General features: G+C 51.1%; 5 protein-coding genes and 1 non-coding gene across 6 annotated transcripts; 1 reads left to right on the top strand and 5 right to left on the bottom strand.

Annotated features, from left to right (window-relative positions):
• Positions 1 to 901: 901 nt before the first annotated feature.
• On the bottom strand, positions 902 to 3,897 carry POX_b02035 (uncharacterized protein; the record flags this gene model as incomplete). Its single annotated transcript, XM_050110955.1, has 2 exons — positions 902 to 1,972; positions 2,026 to 3,897. 2 exons carry the CDS (start codon positions 3,895 to 3,897, stop codon positions 902 to 904), a joined length of 2,943 nt encoding a protein of 980 aa, XP_049971301.1.
• Positions 3,898 to 5,298: 1,401 nt separating this feature from the next.
• POX_b02034 (uncharacterized protein) lies at positions 5,299 to 5,358 on the top strand (the record flags this gene model as incomplete). Its single annotated transcript, XM_050110954.1, has 1 exon — positions 5,299 to 5,358. One exon carries the CDS (start codon positions 5,299 to 5,301, stop codon positions 5,356 to 5,358), a length of 60 nt encoding a protein of 19 aa, XP_049971300.1.
• Positions 5,359 to 6,190: 832 nt separating this feature from the next.
• Positions 6,191 to 6,272, bottom strand: POX_tR036. The gene has a single exon. It is a non-coding gene; the product is annotated as a tRNA-Ser (tRNA).
• A 1,378-nt stretch (positions 6,273 to 7,650) lies between these two features.
• POX_b02033 (uncharacterized protein) lies at positions 7,651 to 8,016 on the bottom strand (the record flags this gene model as incomplete). Its single annotated transcript, XM_050110953.1, has 2 exons — positions 7,651 to 7,922; positions 8,004 to 8,016. The coding sequence occupies 2 exons, from the start codon at positions 8,014 to 8,016 to the stop codon at positions 7,651 to 7,653; spliced, it is 285 nt and encodes a 94-aa protein (XP_049971299.1).
• Positions 8,017 to 9,147: 1,131 nt separating this feature from the next.
• Positions 9,148 to 10,683, bottom strand: POX_b02032 (MFS siderochrome iron transporter 1; the record flags this gene model as incomplete). Its single annotated transcript, XM_050110952.1, has 1 exon — positions 9,148 to 10,683. One exon carries the CDS (start codon positions 10,681 to 10,683, stop codon positions 9,148 to 9,150), a length of 1,536 nt encoding a protein of 511 aa, XP_049971298.1.
• A 1,665-nt stretch (positions 10,684 to 12,348) lies between these two features.
• On the bottom strand, positions 12,349 to 13,883 carry POX_b02031 (Rhamnogalacturonase A; the record flags this gene model as incomplete). Its single annotated transcript, XM_050110951.1, has 4 exons — positions 12,349 to 12,818; positions 12,877 to 13,078; positions 13,150 to 13,188; positions 13,254 to 13,883. The coding sequence occupies 4 exons, from the start codon at positions 13,881 to 13,883 to the stop codon at positions 12,349 to 12,351; spliced, it is 1,341 nt and encodes a 446-aa protein (XP_049971297.1).
• Positions 13,884 to 14,021: the final 138 nt, after the last annotated feature.

Here is a 14,021-nt window from a genome sequence, read left to right as displayed (position 1 = left end):
ATGTCCGAGAACTATGAAAATCCAAGATCAAATATGATGATTTACCTCCTGGGGTTGTAGCGTTGGTTTCAAGATGTTCAAGTAACAAGAGCCAAAAGGACCTCCTATATGTATGACTGTCGTGTATCATGTACGCCGAGTGTAGCTCAGTTTCAACTAGATGAGAATGAACATAGCCTAGACGTCATGTGAATGTGTGACGATTCAAGTTAAAACCGCATGGCACTATGTGATAATTCATGAGATTAAGAGTATGTACTACACCGTTACTTATATATGCGTGTGTTGCAAAATCGTCCAACGAAGAGAGCCGAGAGTGAAAAAACACGCAAGGATCCGGGCTAGGAAGAAAACAGGGGGGGGGAAGGGGGCAACGCAAGAGCAAGATGGCGGAGAGGAGGGAAAAGAAGAAGCGGTCCAGACACCAGGTACACCAAATAGACACAATAAGACCGAAGCAGGTGCAAGTACGGAAAACAAAAAGGTGACAGGGACAAATGCACGCGAAGAAAAGCAGAAACAGTCGGAGAGAAAACAAAATTCCACTGGCCGCCGTACCATCCAAAATCGTGAAACAGGAACGTAAGGCTATGCCAAAAGAAATGTCGTATAGTCAAATCAGAAGCAGGGGCGTATGTGGAAAAAAAAAGAACAAACCAAAGCTAAAATGAAAACGTAATAGAACAAAACAGAAGAAGAAAAAGAAATTAGACGTCAGTAAACGCAAAGATAGTCCGACGAGCTCAGACTTGAAGGGGCGGACCTCAGACCCTGTGGAAAGTTCAGGACCGAAAACAACAAGAGCCTACAATGAAGAGAAAGGCACTGACACTTTGATATCGAGGGTATCAAAAGGCTCCGTAACCGTAATGCATAAAGTCATTGACGTTTCTCACACCTTCTAGGTTGTTTGGGGTTGCAGCTGAACCTGGAAGGTGTGTTGATGCTGATGTTGCGGCGCGGGCGGTGGAGGAGCACGGGTCTGCTGTTGCGCGGCAGGGCGAACTTGTCCAAAGTGTTGTCCTTGCACAGGCTGAACTTGTGGCTGATTTTGTGTCTGCTGCTGGCCAGAATGCGACGAATGCCCGTGAATTGGCTGCGGGAGTTGCATTGTTGACTGTTGCATCGGCGACTGCATGGAAGGCATTTGATTTTGTAGGTACGGATGGTTCTGCGTGGGTCGAGCAGCGTGAAGGCCTCCCTGCTGGTGCATTTGCAAATGCGGCGGTAATGACATTGGATGACTGGTCTGCATGGGGAGCTGCTGACCCGGAGCAGCATGTTGCTGAAGATGCTGGCCCATATGCTGACCTGTCTGCGCAAGCCGCTGCGTCTGCGCGAGTCCGTTGTGATGTTGCTGGTGCTGCTGCTGCATTGAGAATCCTTGATTATGTTGTTGCGGCGGTGCTTGGCTTTGAGCGGGCAGCTGTGGTGTCTGCTGTTGAGCCGAGGCTTGACCTTGACCCTGTTGAGGGTATGGGGGTGTCGGGCAGGGCCGTTTCCGCGAGTCGTCATCAGCCGGTGCAGATCGCTTCTGAGCTCCATTGGCGTCTGGCTGATCATTTGATGAAGCGTTGCCATCGGCCTGACTCTGCTCACCATCCTTAGCACCTTCACCAGAGGCTGCGGCCGCTGCCGCTGCCTTGGCAGCTGCGGCGGCAGCCACGTCCGCTTTGCGGGGTCGACCCCGGGGGCGACCGGTGCCCGGCTTCTTTTTCGGAGCTGTAGGTGGCTTTCGTGGTTTCGGTGGCGGCAAAGGCTGACCAGTCAGCTCCGCCCACGCAATTTGATCGGCCTTGCGAGGACGACCACGTTTACGCTTTGGTAGTTGCGGCTTCCCATCTGGACCAATGGTCATCTGAGGGAATGACCCCGAAGCATTCGGGTTGAAGGGCTGTCCAGGCTGTGGCGGGGGAAGACCAGCCGCTATCGCCGCTGCTACCGCGGCCGCATGCCGAGCTGCAACTTCCTCCTTACGTGGGCGCCCACGCTTGCGCTTCACTGGGGGACCAAGGCGGGATTGACCCCATCACCCGTGGCCGCGGCAGCAGACTGCACCTGTGTCGGTACTTGTTGATTGACCGTCATCGAGATGGTGGTGTTTGGAGCAGATGGAGCAGGCAGGTTTGCGATCGACTGGGTCTGAGATTGAGACATGGGTGGCGGCTGAGCCTGAGTCTGCACCTGAGCTTGAGCCGGAGCCTGATTTTGGGCCTGGGTTTGCGTAGTATTTTGGGCCTTGGCAGATGCCTGCGCAGCAGTTGACTGTCGGGGTTTGGACTTTTTCTTCGGCTTAGGACTCGGATTTTCATGCTTGATGGTCACATTACTAATCGGAGCCGATGCAGAGGCAGCCGCGGCTGGTGCGGCACGAGAGGACTTCTCCGTAGTTGCTTGAGTAGGTGGCTGATAATGCTGGAACTGCGTCTGCTGAGGCTGGGTGAATTGAGGCTGCTGCGGTGCTTGCGCGAATTGAGGCTGCGGTTGTTGCGTGTATTGATTCTGGGCCTGGGCGTGTGGCTGATACTGGTGGAACGGAATCTGAGCATGTTGACTGAAGGGAGACTGTTGTTGCTGGTATGGGTTGTGGACCATCGTCTGCTGCTGCAACTTTTGTAGACGCTGCTGCTCCATCTGTTGTTTCTGTTCCTGTTCGAGTCGCTGCTGCTCCAAACGCTGCTGCCTTTGCTGTTCGAGCCTCTGTTGCTCTTGCTTCTGCTGCTCTTGCCGCTGCTGCTCCTGCCTTTGTTGTTCGAGGCGCTGTTGCTCCAAGCGTTGCTGCTCCAACTGTTCAAGACGCTGTTTCTCTAAACGCTGCTGTTCCAGCCTTTGTTGCTCCAAGCGCTGCTGCTCGAGGCGCTTTTGTTGCTCCAGCTTTTCCTGCTGCTTCTGCTGCTCCAGCCGCTGTTGCTCCAACCTTTGTTGTTCGAGCCGTTGCTGCTCCAATTTCTGCTGCTCGAGTCTTTGCTGCTCCAGCCTTTGTTGCTCCAACCTCTGCTGCTCAAGTCTCTGTTGTTCTTGTCTTTGCTGCTCTAGTCGCTGCTGCTCCAGCCTTTGCTGCTGTTGAAGACGCTCCTGCTGCTGCTGATACTGTTGCTGCTGATATTGCTGTTGTTGCTGCTGCTGCTGTTGCTGTTGATACTGCTGCTGCTGGTGTCTCTGCTGATGAAACTGATGGAGTTGCTGCTGCGTTTGCTGCGGCGATTGCGGCTGAGGTTGCGAAGACTGCCGTTGTTGGTTCATGGCAAACATTGAGGTACTAGTCATGGATGGACTAGCAGATGCATGATTATCTCTTTGCTGAATGTTGGCATGAGGAAGACGGTTCAAGGACTGCTGTGGCGACGGAATCCCCATGCCATGGCCTTGGGTCAGACCTGTCGATGGACCTATCCCCGTACCCCCACGGACGTGGGTCATGGGGTTCTGGTAACCCCGCTGGAGATTCTGCAGTGCCATAGGATCAGACCCACGTGCCATGAAGTCCGGACGAGTCATGAAATCCGGAGACGCTTGCTGCGCAAATTGACCAGGATACTGCCCATAGGTGGTTGCCGTGGGGTACCCCGTCAGTGGACTGGAGGAGGCAGGAGCCATCTTGCGCATATCCGGTGATTGCACCGTTGAAAACGCCTGCTGCTGTGACGTGGCGGCGCGATACAAAGGCTTATTGCCTACATAAGGGCTACTCCCATGCTGCGACAGGTTAGGAGTAGCGCTTATTGATGGAGATGGGATATGATGACGCTGCGAACCCAGCGGATGCTGCACATGCGAAGCTTGGTGCGGCTGCTGAGGCTGCGGCGGTGGGGGTTGCTGTTGCTGTTGTGGCTGCTGGGATTGTTGCTGCTGCTGCGCCTGCGCATGATGATACGACTGACCCCCATAGCCCATCATTTTGGCCAAGTGATGGCAAAGATGGCAAAGAGAAGGAAAAGCTTCGGGGAAGCTTTAATTCGTAAGCGGTATCCCAGTCAGACTGGACCAGGTCAGCTCTGGCTTTTATTTACGTGCGGCACAAGCGACCACTACTATAACAAGTCTGAACAATAGGTCTCGATGTCCTACACGAGACGATGACCTTTTTGACTTTGAGTAGTGGTCGCGCGGCCAGCCAGAGTTGCCTTTTTGCTCTCGAGAACGCCCAGCTGGGACCGGCTGAGGTCGCGCCGCGTGTTTTGTTGTTCCGGCGGCCTGAGTCACCTAGGCACCAAGGCGTCAAAGTGGAAAGCACCTACGGCCAAGTCGCCTGACAAGAGACCAGTGCCAGAAAATTCAGGCAAGACGTCAGCGGTAAGCTTCTCAATCTGGTTTAGCGGCTACGGAGGCCGAATCCCGCCAGAAAGCGCAAAAGGTGAAAATTGCCAGTTGCCCACGAAAGAGCGATTCAGGGGGTTGAAGCGGACAGGCTAGACAAGGCAGGGCCGCACGCGTTGACCAGGTTTGAATCCTCGAGATGGTCTGTCTAGGCGCAAAAAGCGGACACTGACAAGTTGATCCGATCGGGGAACCAAGTGGGTGACGCTGGCCGCGATCGTTCTTGATGGGCAAAGGGGGAAAATAATTATTAAAATAAAAAAAATTAAAATGAGAAAAAAAAAACGGGGAAATAAATTCGAAAAAACAGAGGAATTTCTCCTGGTCACGTGGCTTTGCCTTGGTGTACCGCCCGAATCCATCGGTGCCAAGAACCGGACGATTCCAGGGGTGACAGCCTAACAGACATATGGATCAATACCAGGTATTGCTAGTGACGCGCTCCAGTCATTGTAGTTGGTGCCTTTGAGCTCTGAAAGATAAGCGCATTTCAGGTTTCAGAAAGGCTCAGCAAGTGGCATATTTTTTATAAACTTTTTCACCATCCGAGAGGCGCGTAGGCCAACTTGCTACCAGATGATGTGCGTTGGAAGGTCTTCAAACTCTGCTGCATTGCTGGGTAATGCCAAATTCATGAGGCCCCGGGAATACCACTGAGCAATCAGTCAATGTTGGTTCATGAGATGTATGCTGCACATTGATTGCGGTTGTATATTTGGAATCTTGAGGTAATGCTCAAAGGTCTTCCGTTATCATCAAGATTAACAAGCCCAAAATATATACATATAAGAGCAAAAAAAACTAGAAGGCCTCTGACTCACGAAGAGTTACAAACAGCTCCAAACGACGAGCCATCTCATATTCGCAATCACAAAATATTTATTGTCGCGCGGACTCTTCAAATCTCCGTTACAGCCCTCCACCTTTATATGAGCTGTGTCATGAGATGAAGGATGACCAAACCTAGTCATCGACGTAAAAATGGACATTGTCAAGGACATGTTCGAAGGTGACGCCGATGTCTCTCTCAAGCAGACCTAGTGGTGACTTGGGCAGCAGAACCATCACATCAATCCATCCTGTTTGGTATGAGATAGCCCCATGATGATATACAGCAGAAAGTTGAAAAATAAAGATTGCGGATGAGCGTGCCGGGCCCACCTGCCCCTGTGGGATGGGAATAGCAAGCTTGGGCTTTCTTGCCTAAGTAATGGACCCCCACTAACCACGTCAACACTTATTTAAAAAGGAAAATTGTCTTTTCAGTTCCTTTCTCGGATTTTTTGGTTACAGATTTTTTAAAAATATATATATATATATATGTGTCAAAATGAGAACACACGGACGGGTATCAAACGACACTCCACTAATCAGTCCACGTGAAATCAGCTTCAAGGCACACTTTGTGCAAATTGAGGCAGGTGAAAAAGGCGCCCAGAGGCTGTGTGGAATACATTTACAATGATCTTGCCTAGTAGCAAGGGAACGGGTTATCTTGAGAATCTATCACTTCTCCATCAAAAGGGGGGAGCGGGGGAGGGAACAACACAGGCACCCTCAGTATTGATGGCCGAAAGGAACTCGTAAATCGAGGCCGGTGATGAGCCTGCATGTTCTGATTATCAAGGCAATTGGAGATGCACATGTCGAAAGACTCTTCGGGTCTACTTTTAAATGGCCTGCCGCTAGAGATTGAAAGACGGAGGCAGGGGGAGCGGCGACGCATCCGAGGTTGCCCGATCGGGATCACTGTACGAGTCAAAAATGAAGACCCACGTCCCTTCGTAGTGCCGCCACATTGGGAATTTGGGATATACTAGGTCAATATTGTTTCGTGGCCAAAAAGAGGTTTGACATATGTCGAACTGCAAAACGACAGCTGGCGGATTTGAACCGCCGCCTCCGAAGAGACTTGATTTCTAGTCAAGCGCCTTAGACCACTCGGCCAAACTGTCTTAGATGAATTGTGGCCTTTTGTTTGACATTATATTTTTTTGATCTGGTGAGCTACAGCACGACATCATCGAATCAACCATATCATTCTTCACAGTCGCGCCAGGAAACCCCCCACGATGCATGGTGGGAATCTTCACCGGTGGGTTAAAGCAAGTACTAATCATGTGATGAAAACGATCGGACACCAACATGGATGTAGATATACACTTCAAATTGACCTAAGGTCAACCACTGAGAGTCCCGTGTCGTGCCGTGAGGGCCTTTCTCCGTGGGACTTGCTTTTCGGAGTTGTCTTCGACTATCTAACACATTTCATATACCTGCACGACACTCAGTAAATGGGGGCTCTAGCTAGGTGCACGTAGGTAAGATGAGAAAAAAGTCAGTGGCTGGACATTAACCACTTACGCACGAACCTTACCTTTCCATCGTCCCGTCAAAATATATATTGGGACTTTTGCAAAGAACGGTCCATCTTAAAGACTAGGTATGCTATAAGCATGGAGGTAGCAGTTCGGTTTTAAGTGACAGTATATTAAGTGCACTGCACAGCTGCGCATGGAATTTGATCTAGATGATTGGGTCAATTATTTGAACTCGAGCTCAATTCTATTTTGTCAAGCTGGACCTGTCGAATGTGGCCCCGCCTACTACTTGCATACTTTTTTCCGTACCAACCTTCCTCCAAGGTATCAGGTAGGTGTCGAGGGGACGATGGCTTCTCGAACAAAACCTAGCCGATACATGAAAAAAAACCGGGTGTTATTGACGTAGAAGCATGATCGTGAATTTCTTGGGGGTAGGATTTGATTTGACTCAAACCTTCTATCCGATTAAGGGCATTATGCGGGCAGGAAGCTTCGTAGAGACGGACACTCGCCAGCAAACGGCCGAACCGGGAATCTGGGGGGCATGGAAAGATTGTCTATGAGATACACATTGGTGAAATTGATGCAAGCTTGTCAAGTAAAACCAGGGCTTCGTTCAGAAAATGATACACTACCCACCTGTACTCAGCGAGCGCTACAACATATAGTTTGATACCCGTCTAGCGATCATCAACCGCTAAAATCCGGATTCTGTACACATACGTAAGCGTACATACGAAGCGAAAAGGTGTTTTCGACATTCGAAAAGATCAGAAGAAAAGAATTTGACCCATTTCAATAGCCCATTAATATACACACATACAAAAAACATCACAGCAAGAGCACACAAGATCCTCCATCCTCGTTGAACACTCGAGCAAGCGAGAAAAGTAAATTCATTCCATCGTCAAATACCAATCAGAGTCAAGTTCAGCCCTGGTCCATGGTCCAAAAAAGAGCCATGATTTCAATGATTCAACTCGACTCGCATCGCGGTTGCGGAGCAGATCTAGCTCAGACCAAGCGGGTTCTGCGCAGTCTGCTTCTGACCACCGACGCTCTTGAATTCACCCGAGTTGCTGCCGCTGCCACCAGATTGTCCGCCCAGACTCTTGGTAGTGTTGCCCAGGCCTTCTGTAGCACCGGAGACGGTGTTGCCTAGGCCGGAGGTCACGCCGCCGACTGTCTGGCCGACTCCGCCGACAGCGCCGCCGACGGTGTCGGTCACGCCGCCCACGGTCTTACCGACGGTGTCGCCGAGGCCACCGAGGAGTCCGCCGTCTGTGGGAAAGGGGAAGGAAGAACGGTTAGGAATTGTATGAAAATTGAAGAAAAGCGAGGGAGAAGGGCAAGATTACGTACTGTTTTGAGACATGTTGTAGGTAGTAGTAAGATTTGGAAGTGCAAGTATGTGAAATTGAATGATAATCAGTGGAAAGATGTCAACTTTAGACGTTGAAAGTTGTGCAGTGATATGAAATGAAAGAAGTGAGAAATCCCACGCTTCCCATCACCCTCTTTATATGTTCTTCAAGTCTTCCCCCCCCTGCTGGTGAAACCGGAATTAGGAAAAAAAAAGAAGAATGATCTAATCGGTGCAACACGATGATCTTCCTCTGCCCCTCCACCTTGCTCCACGTCGATGATCAAAAGCCAAGACTCACAAGCCACACGGTCATACAGAGTTGCAGTATGTAGAGACCAATCCAGTCAGCGAGCGAGCTGGAACCTTTTACGGGCTCTCAAGTTTTGCTCAGTAGGTGAGACTCCCTGTCGAGACCGAACTGACGTATGGAGGGCCTTGGTGTCACAGCTCGTTGCCTACCACCAATCACCAATGTACTTGGTCGCTTCCAAACAATTGATCTCATGGGCTGTCAGACACGAGCATGATTGGTTAAAACTCTCCGCGGACGTTGGCCATGTGGGGCCGCCTCTGCGAGTGACAGACGGTGTGGCTGGAGCCGAGGGTGTGTTGCGTGGCTAATGCGATCATCTCAAGGCATGTTTGGGGGGGCGGGGCGTAGGAAGCACAACTCGCATACATCTTGTTGGGAGATGGACCAAGGGGTGTCGTACCTCACTTCGATTGGATGTGGCCGTGATCGAGGTGATGTCATGGCGAGTCGGAGATTGGTGGGAGGTGGATCGGGGCTGGGATAGAGAGAAGTGTTTTATATTAAATTCGGTGGGGTAGCGGCGATACATGACAATCATATGGTGTGTTGGTGTTTGTGGACTTGCAGATCTTTCTTTTGGGTAGTCTGGGTGTTGTGTGGTTCGTTTCCTCCAGGTGTGGCGGTGTTCTCCATTCAACCGTTTACTGTACGTGCAGTAGATGAGGTCTACTTCATTTACAGATCTCAAAGCCGCCGATCGTTCCATCATTTGTGGCGTCACAGTCGCTCACTATGGGCGATGCAGGCACGAGCCTCATCGTCATTATTTTCATTAATTATCTGGATGAAGCTCCAACGGGGGGTTGGTTTTTATGGCATCCGCAGGCCTACAGACTCGCCTTACCCCGCGTCTCATAGGGAAGCAGAACCACCAGAACGCCGGCGGCGATGAACAAGGCTCCACTGACGTAGACCGGGACGGCAGAGTTGAGGTTGGCAAACATGGCCACAATGGGGGCCATGATTCCAAAGACACGGTTGGCACTGGCAGTCAGCGCGTTGCCAGTACCACGATCCTTGGTCAAGAAGATCTCCGGAGTGTACGCATAGAGGACCGCGTACATCAAGCTGCTCATGAAGTTGTAGGCACAGTTCCATCCCAACAGAGCGTTGGAGGTGGTGGCCGTAGTGGACGACAGCAAGAAGATCCCAGTCAATGCGGTGGATGAAGACAGGGCGCCTTTGCGACCGAAGCGTGGAAGCTCCACGAGCAGACCACCGAGTAGGCAGCCCGGAATGCCCATCGCGGCGATGATGAGCGAATTGCGGTAGGTGATGTAGGTCGATCCATCGCCAAACTCTAGGCCGCGTGATTGCTGAATGTACGGTAAAAAGGCATTGTAGAGGGGGAAACCCAGGCCAATGAAAGCCCACACCAGAATGATCAGCGTGGTCGAGTACGCTCTCTTGGGCGTATCAAACAGGGCGCGAATATGCTCAAAGCGAAGTTTATCCAACCGCCGACGAACAATGTTGCGTGCCGAAAGGCCCTGCGACGGACCCTCGTTCAATTCGTCCAGATCGTTCTGGGTCAATGACGAATATTGGCCATTTCGCCGAGCCACCTCATGCACCACGCTCACTGCTTGCGCGTTCCTCCCCTTCCCCATTAAGTATTTGGGTGATTCAAAGATGGTGAAGAACATGAATCGTACCACGAACATGATCAGGGCGAGTCCTCCCATCGCGAGCAAAAAGTACCGCCACCCCATGTTCTCCGACCTGGTGCAACCCTCCTTCGTCTCACATGTCATGTTCCCCAAAAGTGGCCACGCGACCAGCGTTGCCAGGAGTTGCGCAAAGGCCCAGTCGATTGATAAGACCGTCAACAGCCACTGATGCGAGCCGGGCAGGAATTCCAGAAAGATAGCCGAGTCGACGGGCAGATTTCCCCCGACCCCAATCGACCACAACGCCGCAAACGCACAGGCAGCACCAAAACTCGGCGACGCAGCCGCGATCAAGCCAAAGACCGCTGTGATGCCGATGGTCAAGTTGAAGGCCCATTTGCGCCCAAAGACATCACAGCCAAATCCCCAGAAGACAGCTCCGATCAACAGCCCAATGTTCTGGGCCAGTGTAAGTAGCGGTGGTCGTGAAGCGTGGAACTCGTTCGCAATGGGCGGGAGAATCAACGATGTCACGATCGGCCAGAGATTATCGCTCGCCCAACCGAATCCAATGACCACAAAGAGCTGCCACTGATACCGGCCCATGCCAATAGTTTGGATGGCACGGTTCAGGACCTCTGCCTTGGCCTTGTATGATGCGTCAGCATCCAGGACAATGTCTGGTGAAGTGACCTCGACGGGCGCATATTGCCGCATGGGCTCATCCTGCTCTGCTGTCTTTGCTGAGGACATGGCTCTTGTGGTTCTGTCACGATTTCAATCGACGAGAAAGTGTTGAGAAGGAAGGGATTTCTTCATCTTTCTCTGAGCAAGTCTGACGGTCCTTCCGCATTCGGTCGGATTGGAGACAACCCCGCGACATCACTCGGCGTGCTGACCAGCGCCCCCACGTTGCATGTCGCATTTGCCCAAGGGAGAAAAACATGGATCAGATCTGCAGACAGACAGCCCGGACAAATCAGAGATGCACCAAAGCACGGCTTGAAAGCCGTCAGCGACGCTTTGTTTCCATGGCCGAAGTGATGATGAGGGGAGCCTGTGATTCGTGCTCTCTAATCGCGGTTAGACGTATTGATGGCGTGATCCATGACGAAAGCTGACATCCAAAACGCGATGTATGTAGAAAACCGTACAGACAAAGAAGGATGAAGATGAACTGATGGTTTGATCATAGCAAGGTCTCGTCGAGGAGAACTCGATTGTAACATGTTCTCCTTTTTACGAAGCGGGTCACGTCGTTCTCGCGACCGGTTAAGGAATGGATCACTTCACTCTTCACTCCAGTACGTACGCTAGTTACGGTAAGAAACGTGGACTAGACATGTATACATGTGTAAGATTGAAGATTGAGGTTGGTGCAATAATTCTGCCCTCGATTGTAGGAGGCTCCCACTCCTTATGGCGATCACTATTTTCTCCATTAGGCACGCAACATCGAACAGGTGCGGAAATGATTTCCCTCGTCACAGGTTCTCCAAATCAATTCTGACAAATAAGGCTCGCCCTGTATTTTCATTACAGCGCTAAGATGCCGTCAACTCGCCGGCACGCTTGACCGCCTTGGACTTGTTGAGCATGTAGTCGATGTCTGAAGTCGTTTTCTTTGTCCTATTGAGAGATACACGTCCAAAGGGGAAAACGTTGGCAAACAAGCGATCGGCTATTCTAGGGCTCAGAGATACATTGCATGACCTGGATCCCCTTCCAGAGAGCTGACAGGATCAACGTTGCCTGGAAACACTTCATGAGAGAGGCGGCCAAGACTCACAGGGATAGGGCTAGAGCAGCACTTGGAAGCATCAATTGGTCATGGCTGCGTTGGATGATTCGGCGAATCGGAGCCTTCGGCGGGATAAATCTGTGCATGATAACTCTCCATAACAGTAATCAATCTACGACTATGCATAGGTCGTTGAACATGAAAGTGTGTGCTCAATCACAATTACCTGCATGCTGTGCAGTGGCTTTCCAGGGTATGTCTTTATTGTCAAAATTTAAGGAGGAGCAGTCTCATGCACAAGGGGTGGGCAGGGCTTTTCATCTATAAATTTCTGACAAGCCAGCCGAAAGAAATGAAAAGAAAAGGATTATCCGCTAGAGTCCAGAGATGAGATATAGAGCTTTGCAAATAGCATTGAAGATGAAGGCTTCAAATCCAGGGACTATTTTCCATGGTCTTCCATGTCTTCATGATCGTCTCCATGAAAATCTTGTACGAAAGCCACAGTTATAGTGACAATCTCGATACTCATGGGCAGCGAGGGTAATGTCGAGATCACGAGAACGAGCCCTCAGGCGTCGAAACAACCACACGTAGAGCAGGCTGGCACGAACGGAGATTCCCGGTTCAACTTCAATTGTCACAAGATTCAGCATCACAAAGGAAAAATCACCTTCTTAAGAGGCGGTCGCCTTGGCAGCCAAAGCTTTGATCGGTGTCTGTCCTGGGTAGAAAGAAGTCGGGATTGTCGGAATAGGAATTGGAGAATCCGTTCCAAACGCAGCCTGGAGGTCTGCTGCCATCTTCGGTGCATAGTACCCCGTCGGAGCGGAGTTGACCGTGACCGTGGTGCTGTAAGAGCCGCCCTTGCCGGACCTCAGACAGGATCCTGAGCCATAGGCATTATTGCAAATCTCCTTTTGGTACTTGCCCGTCTCGGTCCACATGGCAAAGTCTTTGATTTTGACGTCTGTGCAAGGAGCACCCGCAGCACAGTTGACCTTGATGGGGCCACGTTGGGCGCCATTGGATTCAGTTCCCTTCCAGTTCTGGATTGTGAAGTTGTTGAGTTGAACACCCTTGCCTGCGATGGTGTGCATGCTGCTCCATTGTTGGTCAATGTCGAGGGAGTAGGCGTTTCCGTGGCCTGGGATCGAGTCAGTATCTTCGGCCGACCGCAAATGAAGGGTGAGCATCGGACGCACCGATGAAGTTCTCCAGGACAACGTTGGAGACCGTGCCACTGCCACCATTGCTTTTGACCATATACATCTGGTTAGAGGCCCACGTGTACACATTGCGGCAGTGAATGTCCGAGATGGCAGTATCGGCGCCCAACGAGCCCATGGCGCAGCCACCACTCCAGTTGCAGTAAATGTTTTCGATAAGAATGTTCTTGGCAGGACTCTGGGCAATAAAATGAGCACAGGGAATAATGCGGTAAATTTCGGACAAAAGACTGAACGATAAAACCATACCTTGACCGTTACACACTCGTCCTTGTTGGTGACCTCGACCTAAAATACATTCACGTCAGTCTGGGCAAAGTATGCGCTTCAGTCACTCATGCATGGTTACGGACATCGTGAATCCAGATATTGTTAGACCACACGTCGATGCCATCCAGACCACCCGAGTTACCGCCACGAATCGCCAGATTATAGACTTCACCGTTTGCACAAGTATCCAAGCTGAAGTGGAAGGACGGCGCATCCACCAGTGCAAGATCATGCACTGAGAAGTCGGTCACATCGTACAATCGCAGAATTCGGGGTCCGCTGAGCGATCCCTTCTTGTGGAACTCATAGCCTGAGCCCTGCACCGCACCCTTCGAAGTCGCACTAAAAAGCTCAAAGTCCTGAGTGTGCTCAATGAAGATCATGTTGCCGCCGCTGGTGCCAGTCCGGTAGATGGTACCGTCCATGCGAATAGCGGTGCTCTTGCCATTCTTCAGTAGCACCCATGATCCAAGCGCATAATCACCGGCTGGAATGTATACCACGCCACCGGTCTTGCAATCGTTCCAAGCCGAGAGAATGGCGGGACCGACATCCGTTTTCTTGTCGGCGACGGCCCCGTATTTGAGTACGTTGCAGATCTTGTGGTTTGCCTTGGTGGCATATGGGGTGGTTGGGCCGACACGCCCAGACAATTGTGCCGTTGCCAGCAACGGCGCCAAACTAACGGCGAGAAGGGAAAAAAGCTTCACCATTATGCAAGACCTGCTGCAACTTGATGTATCGAAAAATGAAGGTAGAGTTGGGAATCCTAATGATTGACAAGAAAGGAGAGAAGGCGGGGAAATTGGGAGTAAAGGACTCGAGAAGGGAAAAGAGAAACGCCTGTGACG

Source organism: Penicillium oxalicum, chromosome II (assembly GCF_001723175.1).
Source record: "Penicillium oxalicum strain HP7-1 chromosome II, whole genome shotgun sequence".
NCBI lineage: Eukaryota > Fungi > Ascomycota > Eurotiomycetes > Eurotiales > Aspergillaceae > Penicillium > Penicillium oxalicum.
The sequence above is the reverse complement of the archived record's forward strand: the minus strand, read 5'-3'. Positions and strand labels throughout refer to the sequence as shown.